Here is a 14,669-nt window from a genome sequence, read left to right as displayed (position 1 = left end):
AGTACACCCTCGACTTAGAAGGCGAGGGACAATTGAGATACACTTTACAATGAATCACTTAGCAATAATTCATAACAAGCACATTTGTCAAATAATTTCACTTAAGTAAACATAAACAGTTAAACACATAAATCCGGAAACACTCACCCTAATCAAAAGTTACACTTCGATCTCGGAATTGCTTTCTTGTACACCGCTGTCTCCTGAGACAAGTTGTAATTGCCATAATTATTTAACTACTCTTTTGGTGAAGTTCTAAAGTATAATCAAAATACGTGTTGTATTCTAGCCTTAAGTCACCATTCCACCCGAAATCTAAGTCATTGCTATGTTTAAATGAGGCGACTAGTGCATTTTCTCACACTCACTTGTTACTTCAACTTTTAATCTCCAAAAGAAAGGAAGTTTAAGTAGCAATTCCAGTAATATCACTTCACTACTTTTATACTGTTAGATTTATCGTACTAAAACTCAACATCAACGTTTAACAAGGTAAGTTTAGAAGTAGCTAACCTTAAAGTACTTTCTTGTCACATAATTCCATCTTTTATTAACCAAGACCACATGCATAACTAGTTTATTACCTTAAGATGTGTATACAATTTATATAGAGCCTATTAAACCAAGTAATAAATGGATATCTTCTTATATAAGTTACAAGGCTCCTTTGATTCCTATAGTTGGTATAGCAAACTTTTTCTTCCATTTTAACTGTTTAGATTTTATTTCCAGCCACCAATCACTCACCAACAAACTCATAATACACCAACAAGTACAAATCAAGCATTTCCAGCAAATTTTATACTAAAATATCCATTCAAATGCCAAGAAATTCCATTGACTAAACTGTAAATGGTTTATTAGCCTAACAGTCTTTCAAACAAGAATCCAGCCATAAAAATCACATTTTCACCCCAAAATTCACATACATGACCATCTAATGATATTATAAGGTGTAATCAACCTTAATATGAAAGTTTACAGCCCAAAATCTATAGAGAAATATCAGAAAAAAAAATCTCTTTCATCTCTCTCGGCTGAGGTTGAAAAATTCCAGCAAGTAGGTAGTTTGGAAAACAAGTTTTCTCCATAAAATTCTTTATTTTCCTCATTCAAACTTAATATCCAGGTGATAATTTTTATTCTATGAGGTGTTTTGAATCACAATATATAATTTACAGTCGAGGTTTGAAGAGAAAAGTTGGTGAATACTCTCTTTTGTTCTCTCGGCCAAGATGAAGGAGTTTCAGCAGCTAGCAGTTTAAAAGTATGAAATTTTCTATAATATTCTCTTTATTTTACACTCAAATCTAACTTGCAATCATTTAAACATTAGAGTGAGAACATGCAGCTTCAAACGAACATTCCCAGCTTTGACAACCTTTGTTTTCCAGAAAGTTTTCTTTAACTTGGTTCCAACTTAGTCTAAAAGACTACTAGCTAAACGTAGAAGAAATGGAAGAGAAAGACAGAAGTTTACCTCTGGTTCTTATGGCTCTAAGTTAGGAAAATAAAATTCTGGTTTCTCTCTCCCATTCTTAGCTCGATAGATTGCATTCCTCCTTTCTTTGTGGTTGGTTCTCACGGTTGAAGGAGGCCAAAAATGAGTTCCTAGTTGTTGTTGTTGTTTCTTTCTTTTGGTCTTTCTCTCCTTTTCCTCCTAATGTCTCTCGGGTAGCTAAACTAAGGACAAGAACTCCTTTTCTCTAGAATTCAGCGAGTGCAGCGGCTCCAAGTTGAGCTTCGGTTCCTCAAAATTGCACCAACTCACACTCTTTCTTCTAGCTACTTCACTCTCATTCGATTGAGGCCATTAAGTGAAGTATACCACCAGGATTTCTTTCCCTCTCACTGACTTTGGCTCACGGTTTTGAGGTTGCAAGCTGGAGAAATAAAGCTAGCAAATGTCTAACTCTCTCCCTCACTCTCTCGGTTGGAAACTGGAATAAGGAGGAACCAGAAATATTTTCCTCTCTCTCGGTTGTGTCTTGAGATGAAAAGAAATGGCTTAGTCTCTCTCAGTTTTGCTCTTGGTGTTTGGCTGGTAAGAAAAGAATTGAAGCCTCGCTTCTCCATTAGGCCACCGCCCAACTTAGCAAGCTACTTTCTATTTGTTTCCTCACTTCCACCGCTTGACTTAGCAAAATATTGGCTGTGGATTTCTCTTGATTTTCCTTCTGCCACCGTTTGGACTTAGCAGCTTATAAGACTCTAGAATCAGAAGGAACAATCCACTTGGTGGTCAATGTTTCCCAGTCGGTGCTACTTACTGCTTGAGCTGTTTTCTTCCTAGTGTTCTCTCAATCACCGCTCTAGTAATTAAGCATTTGATTGCCTAAGTTTCTCTGTTGTCCAGAAGTTCAATTCCTCTCTCGGTTGCATGGTTAATTGTCCAACCGTTAATGGTTAAATTGGTCATTTAGTTTATTATTTCTTTCATTCACTCCTAATTTTATTTGTATTTTCGTGGAAAATTTTCTTACGTTGATCTAGTAGAGTTTCACACATTTAGCTTTAAGAAGAATTTATTAAACATGTACTTATTGAACTATATAGTATATGTTACGTGTCTCGTAATATTTGCAAATGACATAAATTACGATATGAATGCCATATATTTATTTAATTCATAAAAATTTTCTATACTATTCCAGGATATTTTCTAAATTCTCAATTTTATAGAGATTCAATTAGGCATTTAATTTAACCATTTATTCGTTATATATAATATTTCTAATATCAAAGTAAATAAAATGAAATAATTTTCTCGGGTTCTCATAATCCGTGGAGATTTTTGTATATTTCCCTCTAAAATAGAGGATTTCTCAAATTAAATAAAGTAAATTTTTTTAGGAGTGCAACACTTATAAACTTTGCATGGATGCTTTCCTTTTTCTATTAGGACTTTCTTGTAGGACGTTTCTATTGTGTGCATGATCCTTGGAAAACACATTAATGACCACTTATGTTGAATACGTGGGATAAGTTAAATATAGTTTCAGCTAAGGTGCTGATTTTTTTCCCCAACGATAACATAGCATTATATTGCAAAAAGAAACAATAATTCCAGTTACAAAATTGGGGCAACTGCTCCCATATGTCTCCTAGCTAAACTAGTTAACCAAGCAGGGACGGAGTCCTTCCACTGGATGTCCGTGACTAAATTTAAGGCAAATTTTGCCAACTCATGACTGACATAGTTGCCCTCTCTTTCTCTAAAAGAGAAGGAACATGTACAAAAATCTTCTTTCATATTCATAATGTCTTCCACAATAGTTCCAATTCTTGCATCTTGGTTGTTTTCTTCCATGATTTTATCTACTACTACCTTACAATCACATTGTATCTCTATTCTGTTCCAACCTTTCAGCTTTGCTTTAACCAAAGCTCTTCTAATTGCACTTGCCTCTTCTACTATTGGATCACTGCAATTTTGTTCAGCTCCCACCCATGCACTTACTACCGAACCATTATTACTTCGAGCAAGAATTCCCCGGCCAGCCCTTTCCATCTTACTATTCAAGGCTGCATTTGTGTTAATTTTAATCACTCCTTCCTGAGGTGGTTGCCAGTACCCTTCGCATGTTCTCCTCTGCTAGATCTCTTACATTTTCCTTTCGGTTGCCACTATCATATTCCTGCCACTCCAGCATAGCTTTGTTAATAATCTGCTTTGGACCTCTCCTTTCCTTGCTGAAATGAAACTGGTTTCTTGCTTCCCAAATCTGCCACAGGATGGTCACTGTGAGTACTATATGATCCTTGCCCTCTCTCTTCACTATTTTGCTTCCATTAAACAATTCCACTAATGCCAAAAGTTCTGCCTAAGCTCATTCAGTCCATCCCACTTGATAGGCGCAATCTTCTATGCAAGTGCCGCATGTTGGCAGAAGAAGAACATATGCTCCATTGTTTCTGTATACTCGCTATAGCATGCACATTTATCATCACCCTTTCCCATTCTGCCTTTCACCACTTCATTTACAGGTAGTATTCCATGTAAACATTTCCATATGAAATGCTTCAACTTGTGCTTCATATTTAGACTCCAAAGAAACTTCCAGGCACCAGAATTTTGTTCATTTCGACTACTGTCCCCTCCTAGTCTCCTTCTGATTCCATGTTTATCTTTCAACTCTTTTGCCAGTAAGTATCCTGTCTTCACAGTATATTCCCCTGTAGCTGATAATGACCACACTAGTCTATCCTTGCTGTTAGTAATACTAACTGGTATTCTTCTAATCCTCCTGCAATCCTCCTTATCAGAGACTGTTTTCAGCAGTTCCACATTCCACTAACCATTTTGGATCAATTCACTCACTTTGTCTAATTGGCACTCTGTTGGTTTCTCTGATCTGATCATTCCTTTCCCCTTCTAAGGAGCCATTTATCCCTCCAAATATCTATGGTAGTTCCATCCACAACCCTTTTTCTTACCCCACTCTCCCGCAGTTCCCTAGCATACAAAATGCTCTTCCATATCCAGGAATCACTTGCCTTTATTTTCATTTTCCATATTGATTCCCCCTTGAAGTATTTGCCTCTTAATATTCGACTAACCATCAAATTTGGCCTCGTTAATATCCTCCATAATTGTTTAGCTAACATTGCATTGTTAAAATCCATCAATTCTCTAAAGCCCAAGCCCCCCTTTCCTTTGACCTCTAACAACTTTGATCAACCCATCCAGTGAACTCTTTGTTCCTGTCCTTTATCTCCTCATCAGAATTTAGCCATCTCCTTACAAACTTCCACACATAGCCCCTTTGGAAGCTTACAGCAACCCATAGCATATGTCGGCATAGCTAGCAAGACTAATTTTATTAGCACCTCGTTTCCTGCCTAACTTAAAAGTTTTTCTTTCCAACCAGTTAGTCTTGCCATTACCTTTTGTTTTATATAGTTAAAAATCTGCCTCTTCGATCTCCTAATAACCACAGGGAGACCCAGATATTTACTCTGCCGCACTTCTTTCATGCCCACCAGCATATCTAACACTGCATTTTTTCTGTCATATCTAGTATTCTTACTAAAAACACGACCGATTTATCCACATTGATCATCTGACCAGATGCTGCTCCATATGTGCTGAGAATATGCATAATCTTTCGTGCCTCTTTCTCTATTGCTTTACAAAAAATCAGGGTATCATCTGCAAAAAATAAATGTGACACAGCAGGGCAATATTGAGCAATTTTAAGCCCAGTTAGCCTTTTGCATTGCATTGCCTGCTGCAATAAGCTAGAGAAACCTTCAGAGATGATTACAAAGAGGTAAGGAGATAGAGAGTCCCCTTGTCGGAGTCCTCTAGTTGGTTTCACATAGCCATTTTTCTCCCCATTTATGTTAAAAGTGTAAGTCACAGAAGAGACACATTTCATAATTCATTGGATCCACTTTGGACAAAACCCCATTTTTTGCATAACTTTTGCCAAAAACACCTGCTCTACCCTATCATACGCCTTAGACATATCAAGCTTGAGGGCCATGTAAGTGTTTGTGCCAGTTCTTCTGTTATGAAGGCAATGAATAAACTCATGTGCAATAACTTCATTATCCAGAATCTGTCTACCAGGAATAAAAGCGGATTGGTTGGAGCTAATACAATATTTAAGGAAGGGTTCAAGCCTGTTGACCAATATTTTTGATATGACTCTATAAATCACATTGCAGAGGCTTACAAGCCTAAACTGAGAGACTAGGATGGAGGCATCAACTTTAGGAACCAAGGTAATAACAGTTTCATTTATAGACTTTAGCAGGTTACTTGAATGAAAGAAACTAGAAATAGCGGCAATAAGATCACCTTTAACAATATTCCAGAATTGTTGGAAGAAAATAGGAGTCATGCTATTCGGACCTGGTGCTTTGTTTGGGTGTAAGAAAAACACGGCTTTTTTGGTCTCTCATTCTACTACAGGCTTTGTTAGCCTCACATTCATTTGACTTGTAATGTATTGTGGAATTCCTTCAAGGATTGCGAAATACCCTGTGATCTCCAATTCCACCTCTTTATTAGACTCACACCAATTACCATCTTCCTTTTGTAGTGTATATATAGCATTCTTCCTCTTTTATCCCCTTCCTGAAGCCACCTGATCCTTGCTTTCTGTCGCTAGAAGATCTCCTCTCTCTTGTAAGCATAAGCCAAATTCTTATGTAATTCATTCAGGATCTTCCTTTTATCCTCCCCACCCCTCTCCTTTATCCAAAAAAATTGCTTTTTTAGCTCCTGAATCTCTCTTTTAGCATTACTTTTCAGTTTTTTATCCCAATCAAGCAGTGCCGTTCTACATTCTTTTATCCTATTTTGTAGCTTGAAAAACCTTGACCCTTGCTGATCCTTGACCCAAGCTCCCTGCACCACTTTTTCCACTTCGCTATACTGTAACCGTTTTCTATCAAAATAGAATCTTTTCTTCCACCTTCTTCATTGTGATTCCATATTCAATAACATCATGTAGTGGTCTACGGCTTCCTTGTGGACGTGTATGCATCTAGCTCTTCCATACTCAGCTTTCCACTTTCTGCTCACTAATATTCTGTCAAACCTTTCCTTAATTTCACCTTCATTTTCTCAATTGTTACATCATGTCCATGGTTTACCCTCAAATCCCAGATCAATTAGTTGATTACTCCTGATGAAATGTCTAAATACTCTAAAACTCGTCTCAGATCGTCTATTGCCTCCCCACTTCTCATCATTTGAGACTATATCATTCAGATCCCCTGTTATGATCCAGTATCTTCCCCAGAGTTGCTTTCTTAGGCTAATAAGTTCCCATTGTTGCTCTCTTATGTGATCCACTGGGCTTGCATAAACACTAATGAACCACCACTTTATATCCCTTGCTTGATTCTCAATCAACAACTCTATAGTGAACTAAGTAAACAGGACCTTACAGACTTTAACTTCATTTTTCGAATAAGCTACTAATCCACCTGATTTTCCCACTGGATCAACGACAAACAGTGAATCATATTTTAGCTTCATTTTTATCCTATTCATGTATGTCTTATTATTTTTTGTTTCTGATAAGAAAATGATGCTAGGGGAGTGGAGTTTCACAGTCTCCTCAAGTTGGGAAAAAGTCAAGGGACTCCCAACACCTCGACAATTCCACACCAGAGCATTCATAGAGACCTGAGGCCCCATTTAAGTTGGACTCCACCACCTCCAACATGCAGTTGATGTTTTCTTGGTTCTCTATCCTTCTAACCTTAGCCCGTACCTCATCTTCCCCCCTTACTGGTATCTCCTTCTAGACCAGTAGCTACTATCTTTCTTTTGCCGTTTCCTTTCCCTGCTTCTGCATTGCCATTCCAATCTGACAAAGACTTCCTACGTCATAGTTCCCTTACCAGTCTCCTCCATCCTTTGCTTCCCTTATATTTACCTATCTTCTCTCCTCTGCATTCCTTCTGTTTTTTATCTTCTGATTCCTTACCAAGGTCTTTCATCTTAAGTGCACATACCTTATCCCCAACTTCATTCTTCTTCCTGCACTCATTCGGGCCATCAATCCATATTATATCATACTGCTCATTTTCATTTACCTCTATGTTGTCCCCACTGTTTTTTCCCATTTCCAGGTCCTCTTTATGTTTCTTCATTTTCATCTTATTTGACAGCAAATTCCTATCTTCTTCTCCAACTACACGGCACTGATCCTTTCCTAGCAAACTCTCCTGCCCTTCTTTTTGTCCTTCCCTTAGATTCTAACTCAATATATTTCCTTTTCCTGACGTAACATTTGCCATATTATCAGACCTCCGTTCCACAGCTCTATCACTACTATGATCACTATTACCTCAAGTAAGCATAAACTTTGAGTTTCCTTCCTTTCCTGCCTGGGATTGTGTTTCCATAATTCTACTATTATTCTCCATATGAGATGGTCTATTTATTTTCTTGATAAGACTCCTTGGGTTACTAGCTTTCATCCATGCCCCATATTGAGCTCCTCTTTGTATGTTTCTCCCCTTGTCCTTACAATTCCTCTCATTATATCCCATCATTCCACAGCAATAACAAAAGTCCGGGCAACATTCATATCGAAATTCTACCCATATGATAATGCCATTCATTTTCACCATCGTTCCCCTTAACAATGGCTGGGTCAGATCAATTTCAACCAGAATTTTAATATGTTTCCCACCCTTACTCCCTCTATTTGGTATTATTACCTCCTTGACCGATAAAAATACTTCCCCAATTTTTTTCCAGCATCCTTTGTTATCAATGAATAGGCAGATTCCAGATTTGAATCCAAATCCATGTTGAATTAAATGCCTTGGATTCTCCTTCCAATCCCTCCATCCAGGGAAGAACCACCAATGGTTGGTTGTCATATACTTAAGGGCTCCCATCCAAAACCCTATCTCTATCATGAAGGCTTGCCAAAGTGAACTGAAACAAATTTACTCCAATCTCTACTACTATAAGATTTTTTGCGAACGTCCACATATTATTTGTAAAACTTGTCATACCTGCTAAATTTGCAACCTTGTCACTAGCAACTTTCCCAATAATGCTTTTCCTACATTCTGCCAAACCTTGTATAGCATCATCTCCCTCTATTTGGATTCCATTTGTCTCTGATGTGACTGTCGAAACCAGATCCAAGTTGTCCCGTGCGAGCCGGGCGAACTGGATAGGAACAAGCTCACCTGAGAGAGACGTGTGAACTGCCCTGCAGAGAAAGAGATGAACGGCGGGGCTAGTTCCCCAACGCCACTTCGACGATCAAGTCAGTGAGAGTTTTAGAACAGAGTAACAGTATTGTGAACTATCAAAAGCGTATCTTGTGTCCTCTCAATGTGTTGTATTTATAGAGCTCTTGGTGGTAGTTTCCTTATAGGACAACGAGTCCTCAATGAAATGGGACTCCTCTTAGGGCTCCATCTATTAGTTCCGACAAGTTCAGACGCCGCGGCCCATTAGGCCAATACAATCGAGGAGCAGCGGCCCTGAGCGAACTGTCCTCCTGTCTGCCCAAACTGTTATGCCTGATCTGCCAGTTCGTAATGTCCGAACTGACACGCGTATGGGTCCCACTACAATAGCCCCCTTCTGAATCTAGAGTCATCGAAAAGTCTTGTATTTGCCAGAGTAACCACCACGTTGGTTCGCATAACCGTTGTTTCAACCGCCACCTCGCCTCATAATGACGGTTTTCAATATAAATTAAAATAAATGAGCGCCTCTTCATTTTCCCGCCCTGTTGGTTGCCTATAAATAGACTCTCCAAGCGTCACTTTCATTCTACTTTCTTTATTTTATCAGTTCGCTCCTTTACTTGCCAGCTCGCTCCTTCCCTTTTCTTTTCTTTCGAGAGTTCGCTTGCCCGTTCTGCTTTAATAGTCAAGGGTCAGTTCACGCATCCTTTAGATCCGCCTAGCATCCGACCTCCCTTTTTCACCAGAAAGTTCCTTTTCACTTCTTTTATGTCTTCTTCTTCTTCTGAGCGGTCTGAAATAACTAGTTCGGCACCTAAACGTAGGGTAGCTTGCCCAATACTGGTAGATATCAGCTCATCTTCTTCCTCTTCTAGCTCCTCTTCTTCTAGCTCGTCCGGATCAAAGTTCGTACTCTTCCCTGTTCTATCTCCTGTTCGAACAATGAATCTGTCCGAACAACCCATCGAGCCTTCCATCGGAGCTGCTGCCCAAGCAGCTCCAGATCAAATAGTAGTGGCGACTTCGGAGGGGCCTAATGGCGACTTCGGCGAGGTCAACACTATTTCCCCGGCCCTAGAACAAAAAGATGTCGACGAACTGGCAGAGAAGTACAATATCCCTGCCCAATTTGAACCCAGGGCCGCCCGACCTGGGGAGGTCGCTAGCCGACCTCCTCTCGGGTTCGTGGCAATATACAGGGACCAGCTAATAGCTGGCTTCCGTCTTCCTGTCCCCAACTTTTTTTTGAAATCCTCACATTCTGGGCAATTCGTATAACTCAGCTCATTCCAAATGCTGTTCGGTCCATTCTTGATTTTTTTATTCTTTGTCGCGTGGTCGAAATTCCCTTTTCGCTTGATCTGTTCCGAGCTGTCTTCCAAATGAAGATCAGCGGTCAAGTGCCCAAGTGGTTTTACTTTGCTCGTAGGAGCGGAGCGAAAACCCCTACTTGCGAGCTGTTTGTGGGGGCGCTCTCCTCTATCTGGGACTGGAAGCCTCAGTTCTTCTACGTGAAGAACATAGGTCTTCCTCCCCTGACCTGGAGAGCGAAGACTCAAGTCTCTGATCCACTTCCTTCACCGTTCCCTGTGTCTGAGCTCGAGTGCCTACTCAGCTCGGCCATTAGGTTGAACGTGAAAGAGTTCAATAATGCCCAACTTTGGGCAGTTGGCCTGATCCGAGCTAACTCCTCGGACCCGTCTCCCGAAACTAAAGCTCTCTCTTCGGATGAGCCGGCCACTTGTAATTTTCTTACCCTTGTCTTTTGCTGTTCGACCTGTCGTCCCCAGCTCGTCAGGATACTGACCATTTTGACTTGTTTCCATGTAGTGAAGAGGTTCTCCCAACTCCTATCTCTTGGAGGGATGGGCAGCTCGAGCACACCCACTCCAGTTCCTTCAACTGTTCCGACCAGCCTGGCTCCTCCTCCGCCTGTTCAGCCAACCCCAGTTCGATCCTCCCCTGTAGCAGAGTCAGAGAAGAAGAAGAAGAAATTCACGGCCAAGAAGGTCAGGGTAGAGACGACCCCGTCTCCTGTTCTGGAAGGGGGACCAACATCTAACCCTGCTCAGATCGGGTATTATGGCGTCAATATTGCTGAGGTGCAGGCCCGAACTGAGGCTCCTCCTGGCCTGTTGCAGCACAAGAGCACGTTATCCTTTGACCCGCAACCCGCCTGATCACGCACTCGCATCCCATGTACTTTTGCCCCCAATGGAGGCTGTCCATCAACGACCGAGCTCAGTACCCAAAGGTAGCTCGGGAGCTCGTGCATGGCTCCATACTTCTCCGGGATTACAACCTCGTCAAAACCATGAATCCTTCCGACTTGTTCGACTATTACTATGCAGAGGCAGCTCAGGTCAGCCCAACCTCCTCCTTCACTATTTGTCAGAACTGTTCATTTCCTACTTTATTTATTATTGGCTTAGACTGACTTGTACACTTAAATCGAACTGCCAGATGAATGTGCTTGGCTCCGAGCTGGCTAGACGCTACGAAAGCCTGCTCCCACTAATGAGCGAGATGAAAGCAGTTAACGAAAAGCTGCTAAGCCAACATGAAGCCGCCACATCGGAGGCCAAGAGCCTGAGAAAGCAGCTCGCGCAAGTCTACTCAAACTTCGAGTTGGAGCCGAAGAAGCATGCTGAGCTGTCCTCCCAACTAAAGGAGGAGCAGCAGAGGGGCGTCCAGCTTGCAGCTTATGCGGCAGCGGCCAAGGAGGAAAGGTGCCAAGAGGGTGTTCGGGCGTTCTTGAGGTCGGACGACTTCATGGACGACCTAGTTATCCTGAACACCCCAGTGCTCCAGCATGGGTACATGTAGGCGCTGAAGGAAGTGCAAGAACTGGGCCTGCCTGGGTTTGACCTGGGAATATTCCCAAACTAAACCCCAGCACCTTGGAGCAGGTCGACCGCCTGGTGAAAGGTTACTCGCGCGGGCGGAAGTTGGCAGATCTAGTTGCTGATCCCTCACTGCCAGTGACCACCCTGGAGCCCGAGCAGGAGGAAGAAGAAGACGAGAACTAGGCCGATTAGGGACTAGTATAGGGCCCCAAACCGGTTAGAACCAGTTCATTTTTGTAAAATTCTTGAAGAAATGAAATTCTTCTTTTGCTCAATACTTAGCCAAATTTTACATTCGTAATTTTCTTGTCATAATGTCAAAATACACTTGCGCGAACTGGAACTTATCTTGATATGCATGAACTGACTTTTTAATCTATGCGAAATAATTCAACCTTAACCAAATACATTGGCATTAATAAAAATTCGGATACACGAACGACTTGACGTGCATGAACTAGCCTATATCCTGTTGGAGCGCAGGTCATGCATGAGTTGAGCCTTAATGAAAGATCCTTAAATTGGAATTTTGCGAAGTACGTGGGACTTTTTCTCCGTTGAGATGTGCTAATTTGCAGTATCCCGCTCGATCTGCCTCCTTTACCACATAAGGGCCTTCCCAGTTTGGATCCAACTTGCTCGTACCCTAGATCCGACTTACGGCATTTTTTCGCAAGACCAGGTCCCCTGATATGAAGGAGAGATGTCTTACCCTAGCATTGTAGTGTCGCGCGACCTGTCCCTTATACTTAGCCATACGTATAGCCGCTTCTTCTCTCCTTTGTTTAAGCAGATCCAGGTTGAACCGCAGTTCATCCTCGTTGTCTTGGGCTATGAAGTTCTGTACCCTGCCCGAAAGCATACCAATTTTCGCCGAAATTACGGCCTCTGCTCTGTAGGTCAAGACAAATGGAGTCTCTTGGGTGGCCGTCCGAGAGGTAGTTCGGCAAGCCCAGAAAAAGGTGGGCAGGTCATCAATCCACCCAGTTCGGGCGGACTCTATTCGAGTTTTCAAGCCGTGCAAGATAGTTCTATTGACATTTTCTATCTGACCATTGATTTGGGGCTGACCTATCGAAGTGAAGTGCTGTCTAATCCCAAATTCTGAGCACCAACTTTGGAGAGAACTGTCGGCGAACTGTCGGCCGTTGTCCAAAACCAAGACTCGAGGTATGCTAAACTGATAAACTATATTCCTCCAGAGGAACTTCTGGATCGACCTGCTACTGATGGTGTTGAGTGGTTCAGCTTCTACCCATTTAGTAAAGTAGTCGATTGCCACCACCAAGTGCTCATAACCTACTGGAGCTCGGGAAAATGGGCCTACCAGGTCAATTCCCCATTCAAAAAATGGCCAGGGGCTCTGAAGAGGGACCATCTCCTGGGTTGGGGCGTGATGAACTGGTGCGTGCAGCTAGCACAACCTGCACCTTGCCACTAGTTCGGCCCAGTCCAGGAAGATGGTAGGCCAGTAATATCCGGACAGCATTCCCTTCTTGGCCAGAGCCCTTGGGCCAACGTGGTTCCCGCAAATACCCCCATGTAGCCCGTGCAGGATGTGTCCCCTTCTTCCGGCGTCACACATTTCAGCCATAGATGTAGGTAGGATTTCCTATAGAGTACTCTGTCCATGAGCACAAATCCCCGCGACCTGAGGAGAACCTTGCGAGCTTCCATCTTGCTTGAGGGGAGTTTCCCATTGGCTAAATATCGCACAATGGGATCCATCCATGAGCTCACTACTTGAATAACCGCCGCGTCCAACTGCTGATATGCCCGATCTTTAACGACCTCCACTAGCACCTCATTGTTCAGTGTGCCAAACGAGGTGGAGGCCAGTTCGAACAGAGCGTCAACTCTCTTATTTCGACTCCGCGAGACCTATTCGAGTACGAACTGTTTGAACTGAATCGTCAGCTCGTGCACCTTGGCGACGTACTTCTTCAGGGGTTCTTCTTTGACTTCGTAGTTCCCCAACACTTGATTCACTATCAGCGACGAGTCGCTGTAGATCCTTATCGATTCAGCCCCCAATTTCTGAGCCATCACCATTCCCGTGATCAGGGTTTCATATTCGGACTTGTTATTGGAGGCCCTGCAGTCAAACCTTAAGGCGTAGGCTAGTTCCTCTCCCATAGGGCTGGTTAGGAGGAGTCCGGTTCCGCACCCTTCCTTACTTGATGCGCCATCAACATACAGTGTCCAGGTCGGATTGATCAGCTGCTTCTTTGGCATGCACGACCTTAGCAGCTCCTCCGGCCTGTTCGGCATAGGTTGCTTCTCTGGTCTGTTCGGTTTCGGCTGTTCTTTTTGCGTGTACGACCTCGGCAGCTTTTCTGGTCCGTGTGATCTCGACAGCTTCTCCGACCTGTGTGACCTCGGCAACTTCTTCGATCGATTCATTCTCGGCTGTGTCTCTGGTCTGCTCGGCCTCGGTTCCCTGTAGTCCGAAGAAGATGTCCTCCGTTATGAAGTCCGCTAGTGCTTGGGCCTTGATAGCCGTATGGGGCTGATAACCGAGGTCATACTCAGACAGCTCCACAGCGCATTTCACCATCCTTCCCGATACGTCGGGTTTGGAGAGGATCTGTTTCAGGGGCTGATCAGTCACCACTACGATGGAGTGAGTTTGAAAGTATGACCTGAGCTTTTAAGCCGCGTGAGCTAGCGTCAGAACACACCGCTCAACTGCGGTATATCTCAATTCTACCCCTTGCAAAGCTCGGCTGACATAGTATACGGACTTTTGGATTCTGTCCTCCTCCCGAACTAGCACTGCTCTGACTGCCTCTTCTCCCACTGCTAGGTATATGAACAGCGTTTTGCCCTGTGTGGGGGAGATTAAGGCTGGCAACTGAGCAATATGAGCCTTCAACTCGTCGAATGCTTTCTGGCACACAGAGGTCCATTCGAACTGAGGATCTCTTCTCAGGGTTTTGAAGAAAGGGGAACCCCAAACTGCGGATTTTTACAGGAACCTATTCAGGGCTGCCATCCTGCCAGCTAATCACTGGACCTCCTTTATGTTTCGAGGAGGAGCCATATCCATGATGATCTTCACTTTGTCGGGATTAGCTCTCACTCTGTCTTTGGATATCATGTATCCTAGGAACTTGTCCGACTTGACCCCGAAAGTACATTTCT

At 42.8% G+C, this 14,669-nt stretch overlaps 1 protein-coding gene across 1 annotated transcript; it reads right to left on the bottom strand.

Moving 5' to 3' along the window:
- Positions 1-3,070: 3,070 nt before the first annotated feature.
- Positions 3,071-3,511, bottom strand: LOC140038811 (uncharacterized). Its single transcript, XM_072084190.1, has one exon. The coding sequence runs from the start codon at positions 3,509-3,511 to the stop codon at positions 3,071-3,073; it is 441 nt and encodes a 146-aa protein (XP_071940291.1).
- Between the last annotated feature and the right edge of the window lie 11,158 nt (positions 3,512-14,669).

The sequence above is a fragment of the Coffea arabica genome, chromosome 1c, assembly GCF_036785885.1.
Source record: "Coffea arabica cultivar ET-39 chromosome 1c, Coffea Arabica ET-39 HiFi, whole genome shotgun sequence".
NCBI classification, from domain to species: domain Eukaryota; kingdom Viridiplantae; phylum Streptophyta; class Magnoliopsida; order Gentianales; family Rubiaceae; genus Coffea; species Coffea arabica.
The sequence above is the reverse complement of the archived record's forward strand: the minus strand, read 5'-3'. Positions and strand labels throughout refer to the sequence as shown.